Below are 19,207 nucleotides of genomic sequence, written 5' to 3'. Positions count from 1 at the left end.
CCTCTTGATTCCTCTTCCCCCGTTCCTTCCTTCCTCTCTGGTTCTCCTCTCTCCTAGTCCTCCAGATGGTGATTGTAACCCACATTGTGAATCCAAGTCACTTCTACGTCCGCTACGAGGCGGAGAACAGCGAAAGTGAGAACCTCTCAGAGAAGATAAACATCTTCTGCAGCAGAGACAGTTGCCACTTTACTTCCAGTGACAAAGTGGAGAATGGTGTGTGTTTTGTGTCCTTAACACGGCAGGCAATAACATCGTTTTTCATGCACTGGTCAATTTTGAGATTTTGTGGTATTTTGATTCCATAACATGTTTTCTTTCAGGCTTTTGGAAGGAAAACGTACAAAGTACACATTTAGGTGTTTATTTTACTATAGTTTGTCTATTTGCGTCAGTAGATTTCTCCTAAATTCACCAAAAGTTAGCATTCTAACGTAACATAAAGTACCGCGACCACTGTTTGCACCATGTAAACAGAGATATCGTTCGTTAAGGTCCGTCTCTCCTGCACAATCTCATCTGATCCAAATATGGTCATTTCCTTTATCAGCAACCAATCGTGAAAGCACAAAGGGGTCTTAAACCAAGAAATGAAATCTCATTGGCTGGTGTTAACGTGATTCGTTCAGATGCGTCACGTGGTGTGCTAAAACACAGAGAAGATTAAAACAATTGTCACTTGCACAAAGCAAGGTTATACAAAAAACAAATGACCATGAAATACCTTCACGGAGTGCGTCGATGCGCAAGCTGTCATCCAAAGAACAGAGGGTTTAGCTAGCGCCTCACAGCAATCTTTAAAGGTCGTTTTCTCAAAATGAGTTTTTTCTCCTACTCTGAGTCCGAAATGTCCACTTCAGTAGCACGTACTAGGGATCGACCGATATGGCTTTTTCAAGGCCGATACCGATTATTAGTAATCAAGGAGACCGATAACCGATATTTGGAACCGATATACATTTGCAGTAAAATCAGAAAATATTGGTGTCAAAATGTAGAATAACAAAACTCCAACACAACTTCTTTGAAATGCATTTAAGCATATATTATGTTTAATGAACTTTTAAACATCTTACAACTGGTTTCCTCTCTGTGCCCTTTTCTTTAGTGCAGCCATCTGCAATGAGTTAGAGAGAGACAAGAAGTGGGGCTGCAGGCTTAACTAACAATGCTTAATTTATTATATCAAAACAATGCCTGTCTATCTAGCATAACATCCCAATAAGCTTCTAGCAACTGCAAAACACTAGTGCTAGCTAATGTTTTGCAAAATATTAAAAGTGAGGCTATTACAGTAGACCTAACGTTAGTCTAGTAGCCTCACTTCTAATATTTTGCTAAACATTTGCTAGATACATGTTGGCTAGCTAATGAGCTTCACATATCAACCTGAAAAACTGCGAGGCTCCACTCGCAGCCCCCCCCGCACCACAGTTACTCCGCTGCGAGACGCTGCACGCACCCCCAACTCTGACTAACTTCCCGCGTCCCTGTGTAACTGGGAAACTGATAGAATTGGATCATAAGATCGTGGTGTTTTTGCAACTTCAGCTTAGGGGATTGGGATGTTTTATTGAGCTTCGTTTTAACACTCAGTGCTGCTGCTTGCCTCTGTCTGCGTCTGCGTTCCTCGCACCTGCCTGTAATCTGAGAAGGTCCCGCCTCTGGCTGGCTCCCGCCCGGAAAATCTTCAGTGTTGATTGACACTTCAGTAATAGCCTATCAGATAGCGCTGTGGGCGGGACATTGCTCGTGTATAGAGAGTGGTGACTGCAGCCAGAGAAACGGCCGCATCAGAGCCAAAGTGTTATCGGCAATTTGATAAAATAAAAAAAGGCTGATACCGATAATCGGTCAAATGCGGAATATCGGCCCCGATAATCGGCCAGGCCAAACCATACACCAAACCTTCCAGTTATATTCCTATCAATATTCTGAAGGCTTTTACTGAAGGGTTTGTTCATATATCATCCATAGCCTGAATTATATAACATTTTATACCTAAAAACTAGGGATGCTCCGATCGCCAATTTTGGGGCCGGAATCAGTATCGGCCGATCCGAGTGGGCGGGGCCTAAATGGAAGATTTAAAACTCAGTTAATGGGGCTCATTCACTGGAGCTTCCACAAACAACAATCAACTTAATTATTACATTCAAATTATGTAAATTATTTAAGTTTACATTCACTTTGGATAATAACACGGGAGAAATGAGCGGAAGCACTCCCTCTCTCTCTCCTGACAGCCTGTCAGTATCTCATGCAGCTCACTGATCCAGTAATGAGTGACCCGACAGTGAAGAATAAATATATTTACAACTAGTTTAGCTTGTTCCAGAGGTAGATCAAATAGCTAAGTGCATAAGGTCTAACTCTTAGTGTGTGTGTGTTGCTCCGCTCACCGGTCCGTCACAGCGGGTGGAGCTGCAGGATTTCTGCTTCACTCACGTTGCATGCCGCTATTTTACTGTCCTTTTTGGACACCTTAAAATACTGCCATTTTGGCGAGCTTGTTTTTTTTTTTTCAGAGAAAAGTGTCATGTATTTTAAGTCATGCGATCGGCTCTCGCGATCGGCATGTTTAGAGAGCACCGATCGATCGGTAGAGAGTGAGTATCGGCCGATCTCAATCGGTGACCGATCGATCGGAGCATCCCTACTAAAAACATGGCGAAAATTGATATTTTAGGGCTGTTGACTGTATTTTCTGATTTATGGAGTGATAAAAAGAGATATTCAAAGTCCCTTCTGTAAAAGCCTTGGATTCTAATGTGACTACAAAATGAAACAAGAATTTTGAACCTGGCTTTATCCAATGTTCAGAATTGTGTTCCTGAAATGTGTTAAAATATGCGCATATTTAATGAGATAATGGCTCATTTGCATATTTAAACATGCTATTTCAGAAAACTTGTAATACAAAAAACAATTGTCTTAATGTAAGTAATTAACTGGAGACATTTCTAGCTGATATCTTTAAATTAAAAAAAGTACCTTATTCACCTGTAGTGCCTCGCCTTAAAAAAGATTATGTAAAATAAATATCAAGTTATAATTTCAAGTTTAAGCATTTTCCATGTACCAATGAAGGTGTAAGGTTACAGGCAGTATCTTCACTTAATTATAGTTGAGTAACTCAAACAAAAAGTATACTAGGTACACCCCTTTATGATGATACATTAATAATTGTAACTGTGAGCACTTGATATATTAATATATGACATAATAATAGATATGAGACCCTCGTAATTATCTAGAGCAGTGTTTCTCAAACTTTTTCATACCAAGGACCACTTAACCAATAAAAAAACACTCGCGGACCACCTAACTCCACAAATATCCAAAAACACATCGTTTTTCTAGAACAGATTACAAATCGCCTGAAACTGGTACAAAGAACAACATGTGTGATGAAGGTGTTGCGCTGGGCTATATGATGCAATTGAAAGTTAAACTTAAGCTCGCTCCATTGCGGAAATAGTCGCGCGAGAGTGTGGAAAACTTTAATTAATTTCAAATGTTACCAATATACTCACGGACCACTGGCACTGATGTAGAGAATACATCACACCCCCCCCTCATCCTCTCACAGTGGAGTAAAACTGACAGTGCTTGTGATTCAGCTTTTTGTCTCTCCGCTCCTCTCCAGGCTCCTTGATCTTTGTGAAGTCGAAGGAGGGTCTGTGGTGTCGGGCCTGTGTGGTTTCAGTCCTGCAGATCGGACGTGTTGATGCAGGGAAAGATTGTCCAGTCACTCAACTGGCCAGTGTCCGAGTCTTCTTCCTCGACTCTGGCCTCAACATACGCCTCCCCATACAGAGGTACTACACACACTCATGGTGGACATAAGGCACCTGTGTTTCCTCAGGCAGCGACAGAAGTCATTATATAGTGTAAAAATGTATCTGTTTTGGCTTACACAAAAGTTGTGTTTCTCGTTAAATCATAGTCTAAATTCCATTTACTGCCGCAATCAAGTTTGACCACAACCTCTCTGAAGCACTAGACAGAAAAACTAAGGCCCAATCCCAAACCGCCCCCTACACCCTACCCCTACGCACTACCTCTCCGTTCGCGCGGAGGGTCCGCCATATTAAGTGCTGTTCCAAAACCAACGAGTGTGGAGCGGTGTGGAGGGGGAGTGGGCTATCAAGTATCAAGTCTGCAGCGGTGCTGACTGGAGACCGGTCTCTACCTGACCGGTCTCAACGCTGTGTGTGTCCGTCAGGTAGTTCCAGCAAACATCCACTGATAAACTGCGATGTTAACAACCTCATGATAACCTCATATGTTTTAACTTAGGATCGTACATGTTTTAGTCTAGAAAAAGGTAAATGTGTGCATTTTATTATAAAGTTGTGTATATTTACAGACTGTTGCAAAAACTAAGAAGCTTATAAACATCAGGTTTAAAACTAAAAGAGCTTTACAAAAAAAGTAACACAATTAAAGATGTTTGGAGTTTTATTTGAGTTATTAATTTACACTTTTTGTCTAAGAGATGCTGATTTGAAACCGTTGTTACATTCAGTTACGGCTTTTCCTGTTTCTGCCGGAGAGAGGGGAGGCCGGCCCAAAGCTTGCTGCTGTATTTATACCCTTAATGGAGGGAACTTCATTCAGCTGCGAGTGTGGCTACAGACGGAGGGGTAGGGTCGAGGGGGTGATTTGGGATTGGGCCTAAATGTAGCTTGGCACTCCCTATTTTTCCAGCCCGAATTTTTTTTGTGCCTGGTGGAGTAAGCTCTCAACTCTATTGATTTCACTCGAACCAAACACTAATTATTGCTCCTGGTGTTTCACATGATGATACCCCTGGAAATAATTACTGCACTTTATTCCTTATTCCTAAGTATGTATGCTGCGTGTATTTGTTGTCTTATGTTGTGATGTTTTTTGTTTTGATGGCACCTTTTTGAAAGGGAGAAGCATTTATTTCTCATTGTACATGCATAATGACATTAAACGATTATTTTAGCATTTCTGTTTTGCTTTTATTTATTTAAACTATTCCATCAATTTATTTGGACTGGTTTTTTTTCAATGCCTTTTCTCAGTATTCAAGGTATGTGTTATGCAGTAATTTTCTTTACTAATTCTTCCTCTCGTCTCCGTTTCAGGGAGGAGGGGAGCACTGAGTCTTCCCTGCAGGAGGTGAACACCCAGCTGAGGAAGGTGTATGAGGGGGTGAATCGGGTGCTGAGTAACTTCGCTCCTCAGGCCATCAGATGTTCCCTCAAGGACCTGGTCCCCTATGACCTGGTAAGAACCACTGAGACTTTATTAAATACACAATCTGTTTTTGTAATAATGTCCTTCCCTGGTGAGGACAAGGATAAATGCTTTATCATATGCTGTCCATTTCAGTTTCAAACATTTGAAATAACATTCAAAAAGCAGAGATAATTGATGTATGGACTGTGCTCAAGCGGATTTTGGGATATGAGGTCCCGAACACTTTTGAAGTACTTTTATTTAGGAAACCTCACAAGGAGCATTGTCCAATACGGAGAGCAATATCTTGTTCGTATACTGATGGCATCAACGAAAAAAGCAATCACCAGGAAATGGCTACAGGAGGAACCCCCTACAGCCAATGACTGGTTGGAAGTGGTTAGAGCAATACTCCATATGGAAAGACTCACCCATGTGCTCAGAATGAAACCACCAGAATTCGAAAAGAAACAGTTCAAGTGGACTGCCTCCAAGACCCTTCACTAAGTCACAGCGAACCCTGACCTTAGTTACATTATGTATAGATCATTATTTGATCTCTGACACTACTTTTGTTTGTATTGTCGTTCCTGATAATAATAAAAAGTTTTTAAAAAGTAGAGACAACAACCTCCGAGATAACAGACTGAGCTGAAGAGAACTTGCACATGTTTACTAATGTTTATTTTGACAATTGTGATAATAAGATAATAAAGATTGATACTAATGTTACCAGGGAATTAAGAGTGCTGCAGGATACACTCATGTTACCCAAAGTCACTATTCTGGTTTGTGTTTTCCCTTCAGCTTCATAATGTGTTTATGTTGTTAATATTGTGGGGTTTTACCAAAAAAGCAGCAGTAGGTGTGTTTACACTTTGTCTGTTTTTGTTTGTTCAGACAAAGGGCTGGGGAAAAAATGCTCAGGTGAAATTCAGCCGTATGGTGGGCTCTGCAGCGGTGGATATGAGACATATGGGTCAGGACAGAGACACTCTGCTGGTGGACCTGAATAAAGTTCCCGTCAATCAGTCCAGTGGCAATCCCATCTCCGTCAGAGAGTACCTCGTCCTCAACGAAGTGGCCAGGTACACGTGCTAATTACCACGAAAAAAGTGATTTTCACAAAAGTATTTATTTGATTTGATGCAATATATTAGAGCTCTACCAAATAGTTAAAGCCTGTATTCATAACAGACATTTCAATTCTCACGTGCAAATGTCTGTTCCTCCTCTTCAAACAGTGTTTCCGCCAGACCAGGGCTGAGAGGGCGTCCACCCCAGGGGGGGGACGTCACGTGACTTGAATTTTGAATTGAGCCATCCCATAAGTTATAGATACTATCTCTTTACGTATTAGTGATGGGAATTTGGCTTGGCTCACTAAGAAGAGCCGGCTCTTTCGGGTCCCAAACGGCTCTTCATGTTACCACAGTTTACCACGGAGCCTCAGTTTCGCCGCTGCGAGGCTCCAGCGCTTGCAGGTCACGCGCGTGCTCCACTAGCACCCCCCGCCAAGGCTCGCCGGCAGTACACTTTCCGTCACAGGAACACGCTTTGCTGGCGGCGAAAATAATCCCACCAGACTCCTTTGCCCCTCCAACAGAGGGATGTCCTTGTCCTTTTTCTTTTTCGTCATTTCAAGCGATAAAAACTCTCGATCTTGTCTCGATTTTTGATTTTTTTTTTGGACGCCAAATGACGGCAAGACGCCCCCCTGGCGGAAACGCTGTCTTCAAACACATATTTTTGCAGATTAAGATTAGCCTAAATGTATGAGTATTATAATATTCCAAGAATGAGATTCCAGTGGTGGCTGTGCAGCATTATTTCCAACTCAATAACTTCACTTTTGTTGAGTCCAAAAATCTAAATATATTGAAATTAGGTAAAAATAATTGTTTCCAAAATCCAAGAAATGGACCATACAGCAGGTTTGACTTGGCCTGCGGATCAAGTAGATGTAAATCACTATAATATATATTTCTTGTATTATATTATAGCTAATTTCTCAAATGTCAAAAAAATAAATAATTGTATTTTGTATTTTTCTTCCGTTCTCCATTAGAAGCATTTTCTGATTGTTAGGGTTTTGTTAAAGATGTAAAAAATGTTTTAGGGTGATGGAGGCCTACAAATATTCCTACTTCTATAGATGTTTTTAAATGAAGCATCTTGTAAAAAGAAAATATGGGAAATAAACCCATTGTGTTCGTCCAGGTCCTAACTTTAGCCCTCTCTCCAAAAACTGCCCTCAGGTATTATGCTCCAGTGAATTTGGGCATGAGGACGCTGCTGTTCTACCCTCCTGATTATCCCAAGGTCAACACAGAGGTCAATGCTGTTGTGTCCCACATCAACACCCCCACTGACTTCTACATTCAGGTGGTTGTAAAGACGCTCACATGCACTTTATACCAACAGGGCACAGATGTCAGGGATATCATTCAGATTAACTAGAGAGCAAATGTACTGTGAAGAGCAGTTTTCACGTTCAGCATCTTCCTAAAAATAATTAGATTGTTTCCTTTTTTATTGTCACTATATTTTGTACATTTAATTTTCTCTGTTGTCACACTCTCTCTTTGCCCCCCCCCCCCCCTCCAGGTTGAGAACATGGAGTCTTTGCTGCTCTTTGCAAAGCTTCAGGATTGTTACAATGCGACGATGATGGCTGGAGATGAAGACTTCAACATCTACTGTCCTGTGATGGAGCAGGCCTGCGTCGCCCGGTTCAAGGGCAAGCTGTGGTACAGAGCTCAGATCATAGGTGAGGGTGTGTGTGGGGGGGCGCCTGTCGCGATAATTAATTTAGTTGGACGATACATTTTCCTGGGAATGATTTCGAGCTAGGAACACCAACATGTTTGCATTGTCGGGCAAATGCATCTATGATTGCAAAATGTCGGGAAGGTGGGGGCTCTCGTGCAGTTTAAGATTTGTGGTATTGCTAGCTTTTGTCGCTACCTTTTTTTAAACAAATGCGACATACTGGCTCATTCAAATCCGTAGGTTCGCCTCGTTCATTTGGCCTGAATCCAAAATACTGCCACACCGGAGATGTGTAGTTTTGTAACCAATTCCATTTAACTTTAAATTCCCCTCGAGTAAGTCACACGTTGTCTCCTGCTTGTCGCTATATTATTAATTTGGATGCTACACTGCACGAGTCCATTTTTATTTATCGTACGATAAGTGAATTTATCGATTATCGTGTGTGTGTGTGTACACAAATAAACAACTTTTGAACACAATACAATTAGGTAAAATATGACCATAAAAACAGATTGAACACAAATAAGAAAAGTGAAATACTCATTGAATAATAACTATACTATTAAAGTCAGTCAGTTTGTAGTAGAGCTGCTCGATTATGGCAAAAATCATAATCTCGATTATTGGTCAATAATTGTAATTGCGATTATTAAATGCTATTATTCATTGACTTTGAAAACATCCATTTATTGGAGAAAAAAACATTTGAACAGTTGATTACCTGAACTTTAAGTATAATTCAACTGAAAAACCAAAAAAAAAGTAATAATGATAATCAAAAAATAATCGTTTTATTTAGATTACGTTGTTTTCGTAATAGTTGCAAGCCGTAATCGCGATTAAAATACGATTAATTGAGCAGCCCTTGTTTGTAGCATGCACATATACAGTGGGGCAAAAAAGCATTTAGTCAGCCACCAATTGTGCAAGTTCTCCCACTTAAAAAGATGAGAGGCCTCAAATCGTGTTTGTTTGTAGGTGACCAAATACTTATTTTACCGAGGAATTTACAAATTCATTCATTAAAAATCCTACAATGTGATTTCCTGGATTCTTTCCATTCTGTCTCTCATAGTTGAAGTGTACCTAGGATGGAAATTACAGGCCTCATCTTTTTAAGTGGGAGAACTTACACAATTGGTGACTTGGCTAAATACTTTTTTGCCCCACTGTACATCCGTAAACTCAGCTGCCGAATCAAACATTCTAGTTTCTCTTATGATCCTTGTTTCTTTCAGGCCAAAACTCGTGAGTATTTTTCCTTGAGTGCACAGTCTTTCAATCGGCGATAAAGTAACAGCGATGTTTTGTGTGTGTGTGTGTGTGTGTAGGTAATCCGGCGGGCAAGAAAGTGGAGGTGCAGTATGTCGACTTCGGCATTAAAAAGATTCTGACAGTGAGCGACTTGAGGAAGATCAAGGACGAGTTCTTTGCCCTTCCTTCCATGGTGAGAACAAAGATTTGACTGATCCACTAATACATATTTTTACGCTTTTGTGATAAGAAAACAACATTATCTATGGGTGCTTTAAATATAAGACTTTTTCAGGAAGTGTTTTTTCTGCTTTCCAGGCAATCCACTGCTGTCTGTCAGAAATAATTCCTCTGGATGGAAACACCTGGAGTGAGACCTGCTGCAACAGATTCGTCAGCCTGGCTCTAGATAAACTGGTCATTATCGTGGCTACAGGTACGGTCTGCAAGCCAGAAATCTATTTGCTATCAAATCTTTGACTTTATCAAATGTTTTGGACTTGTTCAGGTTGCCAACAAATAAGACAAAAACCATAATTGAGGAGCTTAATTTATGTTTATTGTGAATCCTCCACTGTGGCCTTCAATTCCACAGGGGGCAAACGCAACATCTTGCGCAAGAAACAGCGTCTGAGGGCTTCTTAACATTTAATAAACTATGAATGTGTCATATCCACTTAACGGGAAGAAACTCAGCTTTCAGATAATATTAACTAAATTAGCTAAACGAAACAAAAGGGTAATAACAAAGGCTCTGGATTAGCCCTGAGCGAAAAAATGCTACCGCACTTAGCACAGAACTCACGGTAAAATACCCTTATTACTTATCGGATCTGCACAGACAAGATATCGATTAGCAAGCTGAGATTCCACACATATTCGTATCATTGAGTGATCAGAACTCGCGACATGGGAAGCAAAACCAGACATCACACCACGTAGCATTACGGAGCAAACACGGGAGAAATGTCTTTCTGATCAAAAGTTGTGTTCAATGGCATTAAAACGATAAAAGTGCTGCTGAAGGTTAATCCAGTGGTTAATCCAGTGGTTTTCAAACTGGGTCGCGGAGGTACTGCAGGGGGGTCGCGGGAAGATTTTATTATTATCTCCTTTTAGCTTTGTGAAGCACCTTGAGAGATGACGTTGTTTTTAAAGTGTGCTATATAAATCAAATGTATTATTCTTATTATTCAATTGTAAACAAACACTGCTCGAAAATATCTCATTGGTCAGAGAGCTGTGGGCATAATGCTGCCTTTTGCAACATCCTACTTGTGTGAGATGGGCTTTTCTTGCTGCCATCAAAACGAGATACAGATCAAAGCTGAACATTGAGAATGAACTGAGAGGCAGTCTCAAAACAACAGCCCCGCTTTGAGAAGATCTGCGAGGGAAAGCAAGCACACACAAGTCATTGATAAGCTAGTGTGGAATAGGAATGGTAAAGTGATGTGTGGTTTGCAACCTGCAGTAGAAATAGTAGTTAATTCATATACTTTCCTTAAAGAAATTTGAATTTAAAAATCTACTACTCAGGGAAGAAGGCCTGCTAGTTTTAATTAGGCCACATTAATTCACAGTATCTTACAAGCACTTTTGTTCATGTGTAATCCATAATAAAATATAAAATTATAGTTGGATCTTTATATCTTATTATCAGCAGAGAAAAATGTAATGTTTTTACAACAATATACAATTAATCCTACCAATATAGATGGGAACCAGGTTGGGGGGGTCCTGAAAATATTTCCAATTACCCAAGGGGGGCCCGACTGAACAATTTTGGGAACCAGTGGGTTAATCCAATGTGTCTGTGTCACTTTGAAATGATTTCTGATAATCCATCATTCAATTTTGATGTCAATAACAGAATTTTCTAAACCTCTCTCAAAAAGTCACTTGTTTTGCATCAATGTTGATACAGGGTACTTGTTATGTTATAGTTTGGATTCCTAAAGCTTTTACATTTTCTTACTATGTTCAATCTGAATTTACTTTAAAATAAAAACATCTATATTGATTCTGACTGTTCTACATCCAACTCACAGAGGTAACTTTGCTTTGAGAAAAAAAGATTATTAATTTAACCCTTTTTAGAAGTTATAGTCATTTGTTCTGGGAATGTCATTTCGATCGGCTTAAGCGTGTGTGTGTGTGTGTGTGTGTGTGTGTGTTTTCTGAAGTTTTGTTTTCCTGTTGCCTTCCAGGGCAACCAGGGTCTCAGCTGCTGCCGGTCAAACTGTTTGAGAGCAATCTGAACGGACCACAAGCCAACATCGCCACACTGCTGGTCAAAGAAGAGCTGGCTTCCTTCAAAGACAGGTGACACTTCAACAACTGACATATCCAGAAGTTATTGAGGAAAAAACTATATATTAAAATGTCGTTTTAAACAACAGTATTTTTATTTATACACATTTGAAAAGGTTAAATATCTACTAATAAAACCTTGAAAAGCACTTTATTTTCTCTTGTCCCTGACTTGCTCTAGATCAGTGGTTCTCAACTGGTCAGGCCTCGGGACCCACTTTTTTCTTTTAGATCGCGTCCCGACATTTTTAACCACTCAAATCTATTCAACAAAAAATCGTGCTGTGATATATACGCTTTTCAGCATACAATATGAATTAAAGTGAAGTACAGTGCATATATCCCTTATATCCCTTCACAGAACTAAAGTATGCTTTAAAAAAGGTTTAATGAGATGAATCAAAGCTGAACTGTGTAACATAAAAAGGCACACATGCTGGAAACCCAACCCCAGAAGGGGATTGTTAGAAATACTAACATATAAACTACGCATTCTGGTACACTCAGAAGAAAATAAATACATCTATTACTACCCGACATATTAATAATATTTTATGCCATTGTTTGTTTGTCACTTTGTTCTGAAGCTGAACTTGCTGCTCCTCACAGAGAGAAGAGCAAAGAGGAGAGAGTCTGTGTGAATTACTTTAAACTGTGGGTGAGGGTAGACAGCCCCCATTGTTCTGTGACCTGTCAGTCATCAAACCGGGGGTCATATTTCATTATGTGTTCATTTTTAACTGAAGTTGTACCCATGGATGTATAAAGAATAGTTCTACCCAGGGGTGCACATAACTTTCTCAGTGAGGTACTCAGATGAGTACCTGGAGTCAGTACTCCAATTTCTGGCTCCACTCAAAGTTATTTGATGAAGCCCTCTGTATCGCGAACGTCAACGGGGGGGGGGGTTTGCTAGTGGACTACTTCAGGAAAGTCGGGGGGCGGGGGGCCTAGTGGAGTACTTCTTGGCCGCAGAGCGGGAACGTTGTAACGCAGTTCTCCAGTGAAGGGGGGGGTCTCCCTCCGCAGCCGGTTGGCGTAGTTTTGGCACAATTCCGTTGTACAGACCGACGTTAACAGCAGCCCTGTCTGTGCCCACGGAGACCGACTCTGTCGTCCGGTGATCTAACCGCCTTCTGGAAAAGCTTCACAAGTACGTCGGTACGCAAATGCGCTTTGTGACACAAGTGACGGTACGCATTTCAAATTGTGCGTACCAGTTATGTGCACCCCTGGTTCTACCGCAAAGTTATTCTCCGTGGGGACTTCGGCAACAATCTTGATTCTGATTGGCCAGAAGACTCGAAAAAACATCAGCAAAGATGTTTTATTGAGAAGATGATCACTACGTGACAGAAGTTTTCAAAACCATTTATGGTGTCCGGTACTTCCAGTCCAACGCCAACTGCATGCACAGCGTTAGAAAATCGGGCCTTCAAAATAAAACTTTGTCTTTTTTCCAAAAAAACAAAAAATATTTTGTATCTTTTTCTTCACTCACTTGAAACGGGTCCGCGACCCACCAGTTGAGAACCACTGCTCTAGATCATAGGCTAGTATACGTTTTGCATGTGAGGATCCTTATCAAGCCATATGTATTATCTTAATAAACACAGCATGATGCATTTCACAGTACAAAAGGACAGTAGAGAACAACAATGGTACTAATTTATATAAAAACTGTAACTGATGTAAAGTGGTAATGTGTAATGAAGTATCAAGCATCACGACTTTAATTTTTTCTCAGTTCATATTTTGTTTTTCTTTATGATTTAATAATTTCAATCCTTATTCTCATTTATCTTTACTTCTTCATTTTGTTCCCTTTAGGTCTGCTCCCTGCAGACCTAAATCCCCGCAGGAGACACTCAGGTCCTCTGCTGAAGACTCAACTGAAGCCATTTGGGACCCTCCACTTGAGCTGGGTTTGGACACAGAGAGCGTTGACACTCCTGAGCAGAAAACCCCTGGAGATAAGACTGAGGAGCAGCCGGAGTTTGATGCTCAGCTGAAGCTCCCCGATCAACTCAAAGACCTGAAAGTCCGAGTCAGCCACGTCAACTCGCCGAGCAGCTTCTACGTTCAGCTCACCCAGAACGACACCCAGCTCAAAAAGTCAGCAGCTAAAAAAACAAAACCACATTCTCAAATATTTTACTACATATTGATAGAGAGATAATTTAGTAAATAGAGTGCCGCAGTGACGCGTCCTAAAACCCGGAAGTAAGTTAGCATGTTACCACTTCCGGTTCCTTCGTCAAAAAGCAACGCAATCTCTCCATAGGATTTAGGAAAGTAGCTGGAACTAAGGTCTGTGGTTGAGACACATTGAAGAGACGGATCACGTTTTGTTCTACGACATCAAACACATCAGCACTGGTGATTTCTGAAGAGTTGACGTGTCTGAAAAACGATGGTTGTTACCAAGTGGCTGAATAGGACTACAGAAGTTGTCGAGGCCGTTGTACGTCATTACGCCGAACACGTGAACACTCTAAGTTTGTTTTCCCCCGTGTTCTGCTTGAAAGCAAGTACCTGCCTCCTGCAAGCTGTTCAAACAAACACTTCAACTCGTACCATTTAGAATCTGTAGTTTTGAATATGGATCTTAAGATGGCGTGACGTTGAAGCAGCGACCCTGCTATAGTTCCTTTATAGCATAACGTTAGCATTTTGCTTCTGGCGACTAGATTTATGATTCTAACATTATAAAAGTAGGGTAGACATGTGGAGATTATCCGGCTGAACAAAACGTGATCCGTCTCTTGAATGTGTTTCAACCACAGACCTTATTTCCAGCTGTTTTCCTAAACCCTATGGAGAAATTGTGTTGCGTTTTTGTCGAAGGAACCGGAAGGAGTTTGCTTCCGGGTTTTAGGACGCGTCACTGCGGCACTCTATAGAGATCAGATTCCTTTATTGTCACTACACAGAGTACAGCGAAATTCCAAGCATTCCCGATGGTGCAATCACACATAACAGACAGTATAAGTATCATGTTGACAATACAAGCTAAAACTTTTCATATATAATATATAAAGTGACTATAAATTGGACCTATGATGTAACGATACACATAAGTTTCTAGTTCGGTAAAGCAGGAATAAAAAAATACAACTATCCTGTTTAATGCTGCATAAACTCCTTCCTAAAAGGCAACGGATCACGAGGCTATAATACTTAAAACCTGCTATGCTATGAAATTGAAAATACTTTAATATATATATATAGTGTAGAGGAAACTTCTGTGTAGCTATGCAGTGGGAGTCACCGACTCAGGAAGGAGACACGGGAAGAGCAGTAGCTTTGATGTCAAACACATGATGGTTTATTTGGAGTTAACGGCCGGAGGATTCACATCACAAGTCCAAGAGTCAGAGGTTTTGACTTCACGGTAGAGTTGCCACGTCAATTCTGAAGAACTCTACCCCAGACCCATGTATTTAGCTAGTTCAGAGAGCATCATCAACATGCTGCATAACAAGATAGAATGATAACACCTCTATCAGCTGACGCCAACAGGCAGGAACAGGGAGACAAAACACTGAGAGCACAGCAGCCAAGGTTACAGGTGCCTGTGCTCAGTCAGGACAGTTTGAACTGATACACTGGGTCAAAGTTATGGGCCTTGGAAAATATTCCACAACATATAGTATAATTAAAAATCAAACTTGAGAATTAGTGATTCAATTACTTCCAACGTGGCTATATTTAAATATTCAGCACCAACACATTTAACATGATTTTGGTGCCATAATGTTATTCATATGATATAGCATATTATACTAGACATCTCTCTGCACTCTACTGCTTCTTTTGCAATTCTTTAATTGTCTTGGTACTTGTGCAATGACAATAAAGTTGAATCTAATCTTAAAACCCTTTTTCAGGATCTGTGAGCTGGTGAAGAAGCAGTGTGCGCGCATGGACGCCGAAGATATAATATGGAAGGCCGACATTTACTGCGCTGCTCAGATCGACGGGGTTTGGGAGAGAGGACAGATCTGCTCCGACGTCGAGTCAGACAACATCGCAGAGGTATAAAAACCTGATCCAAAACATCACTGCTGCATAAGGAATGTGTGATTCAATAAGTCAGAGTTGGGGTATTTGATATACAGTTTAAAGCATTCAGTAAATGTGATTATGATTTAAATGTTATGTGAATTGTTAACATTGACTGACTGTCTCACTGCGTCTCTATTGGCTGGTATCAGGTTCTGCGCTGTGACCATGGCAACAAGGTGAAGATCCACATCGGCGACCTGCGGCCCCTCCGTCCCTCACTGACGGGTGCTCTGGCACTGGAGTGCACTCTCACTGACATCAGGTTACACACACACACACACACACACACACACACACACACACACGTGCACTGAGACAGTATTCATATATTACTGTGAGTTTTCAACCTTTTGCAAGTTGAGTTTTTGAAGTGTTAATGCGATCGCCAGAAGTAGAGAGCTAACGTTAAACTCTATAAGAACTTCGTCACTTTCTCCGTCTTTCGTGGCTTATTTTTTCTCACCTTGATTTCTTCTTCCCCCTAATTTCAGGCCGGCAGGAGGCAGATCCACCTGGACGGCTACAGCCTGCGACCTGATCTCCTTCTACCTGGCTGGAGCCTCGGCTATGGTCACCATCAAGGTCTGAATCTCCAGTCATTTCCTTTTACTCTAGCTCAATTACCTTAATGTCCATACAATATATTTGTGTTTGTTAATTTAGAGACAGGTACAAATCTGCATTTAACCAGTTGAGCCCCGAGCCTGTTTTTCAGGCCTCAGGCTCGAAAATGACATTCCCAGAACAAGTATAATAATCTTTTTTCTCAAAGTAATGATAAACCTGTGAGTTGGATGTAGAAGTGTCGGAATCAATATAGAATTTTTTTTATTTTAAAGTAAATTCAGATTGAACATAGTAAAAGAAAATCAATTATAGTGGCCGTCCAAAATAAAACATTCCTTATAGTGAAAACCACCCTTGAATAGGTAGACTAAAAGCTTTAGGAATCCAAACTATAACATGGAATAAGTACCCTGTATCAAGATTGATGCAAAACAAGTGACATTTTACCTTTTTTAGAGATTTAGAAAAAAAAACCCACTTCTGGGGTCATTTGGGTGCATTTTCCATATCTCTTGCTCCCGTCGGTCGATTTTGATGATTGACACTTCTTTTTAACCGTTACAGCCAATGGAATCGAGGGGAAGTTCCTAAAATCCATCTAAACATTACCCATTGGTGAATGAGAGATGCACAGCCAGAATGCCCAAAACCTGAAGCTGTCATACACTCTCGTAGCAGCTAATATGAAATCACCGTTATTGACATAAATATGAAGATGGATTATCAGAAATCATTCAAAGTGACAGACACATTGGATTAACCTTCAGCAGCGTTATCGTTTTAATGCCATTGAACACAACTTTTGATCAGAACAACAGCATAGGTACGAATTTCTCCCGTGTTGCATTACGGAGCGTACGTGGTGTGATGTCTGGTTTTGCTTCCCATGTTCGGATCGCTCAGTGATGAACATCTGAGGCGTGTGGCGCAGTGGATAGAGCCTTGGTGTTGGGATCAGGGGATCACAGGTTCAAACCCCACTGCAGTCAGCATGTCGTTGTGTCCCTGGGCAAGACACTTCACCCCAAATTGCTCCTGTGGGGATTGTCCACAGAGTATGTTAGTCGCTTTGGATAAAAGCGTCCAACATGTAATGTAATCTAATGATACTAATATGTCTGGAATCTGGAATCTCAGCTTGCTAATCGATTTCTTGTTTGTGCAGATCCGATAAGTAATAAGAGTATTTTACCTTGAGTTCTGTGCTAATTCGTTAGCATTTATTCGCTCAGGGCTAATTCAGAGCCTTTGTTATTACCCTTTTGTTTCGTTTAGCTAAAAATGGTTAATATTGTCTGAAAGCTGAGTTTCTTCCCGTTAAGTGGATATCACACATTCAGTTTATTAAATGTTAAGAAGCCCTCAGACGCTGTTTCTTGCAAGGTTTTGGGCGGGCCCGTGGGGTTTAACTGGTTAAAGGCTGGAAATGGCTATCCGATGTTTCAAAGTGTATCTTCTAAAAAATAATAATTACTCGAAGTCAGTGGCTTTAAATTTGCTCTAATATTATAAGTTACTTTGCTTATTTTATTCTTTGCTCTCCACTATGCAGCTCTTTTCTTAGTGTCCACAGTGACCTAGTTTCTGTCTCTCTCCTCTCTCTTGTTGTTCAGGAGTTGACAGACGAGCATCCGGTTCCCGTCATTCTGTCCTGCTCCAACAAGACGGGACGGTTTGTCAGCATCGCAGACTTTCTCGTGAGCGAAGGCCTCGCCCTCAGGGAGAGGAAACCAAGGTCTGTCAAATGCATGGATGTTTGTGTGATTATATGATACATGCAGTGTTAATTTTGGCAGCTAATTTTTTATTTAGTGAAATGGTTGTTAGTTTTAGTCCTTTTTATCCTTCATAGTTTTAGTCGATGAAAAATCATTACATTTTAGTCAACTTTTAGTCAAGATGTTTCCTCTCTTTAACCTGTTTAGCCCTGAGCCTTTTTTTCAGGTCTCAGGCTCGAAAATGACATTCCCAGAACAAATGACCATATCTTCCCTTCTAAAAGGGTTAAATTAATAATCTTTGTTCTCAAAGTAATGATAAACCTGTGAGTTGGATGTAGAAAAGTCAGAATCAATATAGATGTTTTTTATTTTAAAGAAAATTCAGATTGAACATGGTAAAAAAAACTAAATTATAGTGTCCGTCCAAAAATTCTTTTTTACTTATAGTGAAAACTACCCTTGGATGATGGTAAGGTAGACTTAAAGCTTTAGGAATCCAAAGCACAAGATATAATAAGTACCCTGTATCAAGATTGATGCAAAACAAGTGACATTTGACCTTTTTAGAGAGGTTTAAGGAAAAAAAACTGAGGTGATTTGGGTGGAAATGGCCGTTTTTACCATTTCTCTGGAACCCATTGGTCGATTTTGGTGATTGACATCTCTTTTTGCCCGTTAGAGCCAATAGAATCGAAGGGGAATTTAGGCCATGTTGTCGGTTTTAGCTACCTACAGGGTTCCTGCGGGGTCTTAAAAAGTCTTAAATTTGATCATCTGAATTTAAGGCCTTAAAAAGGTCTTAAATATAATTTAGTTCAGTGATTCTCAAACTTTTTTGAATAATGTACCCCCTTTGAAAAAAAAATTCAGCCACGTACCCCCTGATCAGCGCAAAAACTATTTGTTAAGGAAAAAAGCCTATATAAAGAGGTACAGCACAGTGATGCACCATCAGTGTCTGATTTATTGAAACAACAACATTGTAACTGAGAAACACTTAAATGCTACATTTCAAATGTTTACAATCCATCACTAAATTCATGGCAAACCAATTTTAACATCTTGCAATAACACTAAGATGATATTAGTTGCATTGAACTGATCTTTTTAATAAGTTGTACTTACAATTTAGTGAGAAACATGGGCTCGTGCTTCACTGAGGAACTTTTGTTATTCTCAGTGACAGGAAGGCCACTGCAGTTATTACACTTCGCGTTTTGAAATATGTGTAACTGTTAATATAAAACCCACACTGCTCAAACTTCGTTACTTTTCCTAAAATTGGTATATTTATT

The 19,207-nt window shown here is 40.3% G+C and overlaps 1 protein-coding gene across 1 annotated transcript in view; it reads left to right on the top strand.

Moving 5' to 3' along the window:
- Window positions 1–19,207, top strand: part of LOC117536539 (RING finger protein 17-like) — a 47,671-nt gene that overhangs the window by 11,299 nt on the left and 17,165 nt on the right. The window contains 14 exon segments of the mRNA XM_034201444.1: window positions 58–216; window positions 3,650–3,821; window positions 5,121–5,262; window positions 6,115–6,302; window positions 7,473–7,599; window positions 7,822–7,984; window positions 9,321–9,436; window positions 9,562–9,679; window positions 11,454–11,568; window positions 13,402–13,671; window positions 15,447–15,594; window positions 15,774–15,886; window positions 16,116–16,206; window positions 17,805–17,926. Coding sequence (XP_034057335.1) covers window positions 58–216; window positions 3,650–3,821; window positions 5,121–5,262; window positions 6,115–6,302; window positions 7,473–7,599; window positions 7,822–7,984; window positions 9,321–9,436; window positions 9,562–9,679; window positions 11,454–11,568; window positions 13,402–13,671; window positions 15,447–15,594; window positions 15,774–15,886; window positions 16,116–16,206; window positions 17,805–17,926 — 2,044 coding nt within the window.

The sequence above is a fragment of the Gymnodraco acuticeps genome, unplaced genomic scaffold, assembly GCF_902827175.1.
Source record: "Gymnodraco acuticeps unplaced genomic scaffold, fGymAcu1.1, whole genome shotgun sequence".
Lineage (NCBI taxonomy): Eukaryota > Metazoa > Chordata > Actinopteri > Perciformes > Bathydraconidae > Gymnodraco > Gymnodraco acuticeps.
This window is presented reverse-complemented; position numbering and strand designations above follow the sequence as displayed.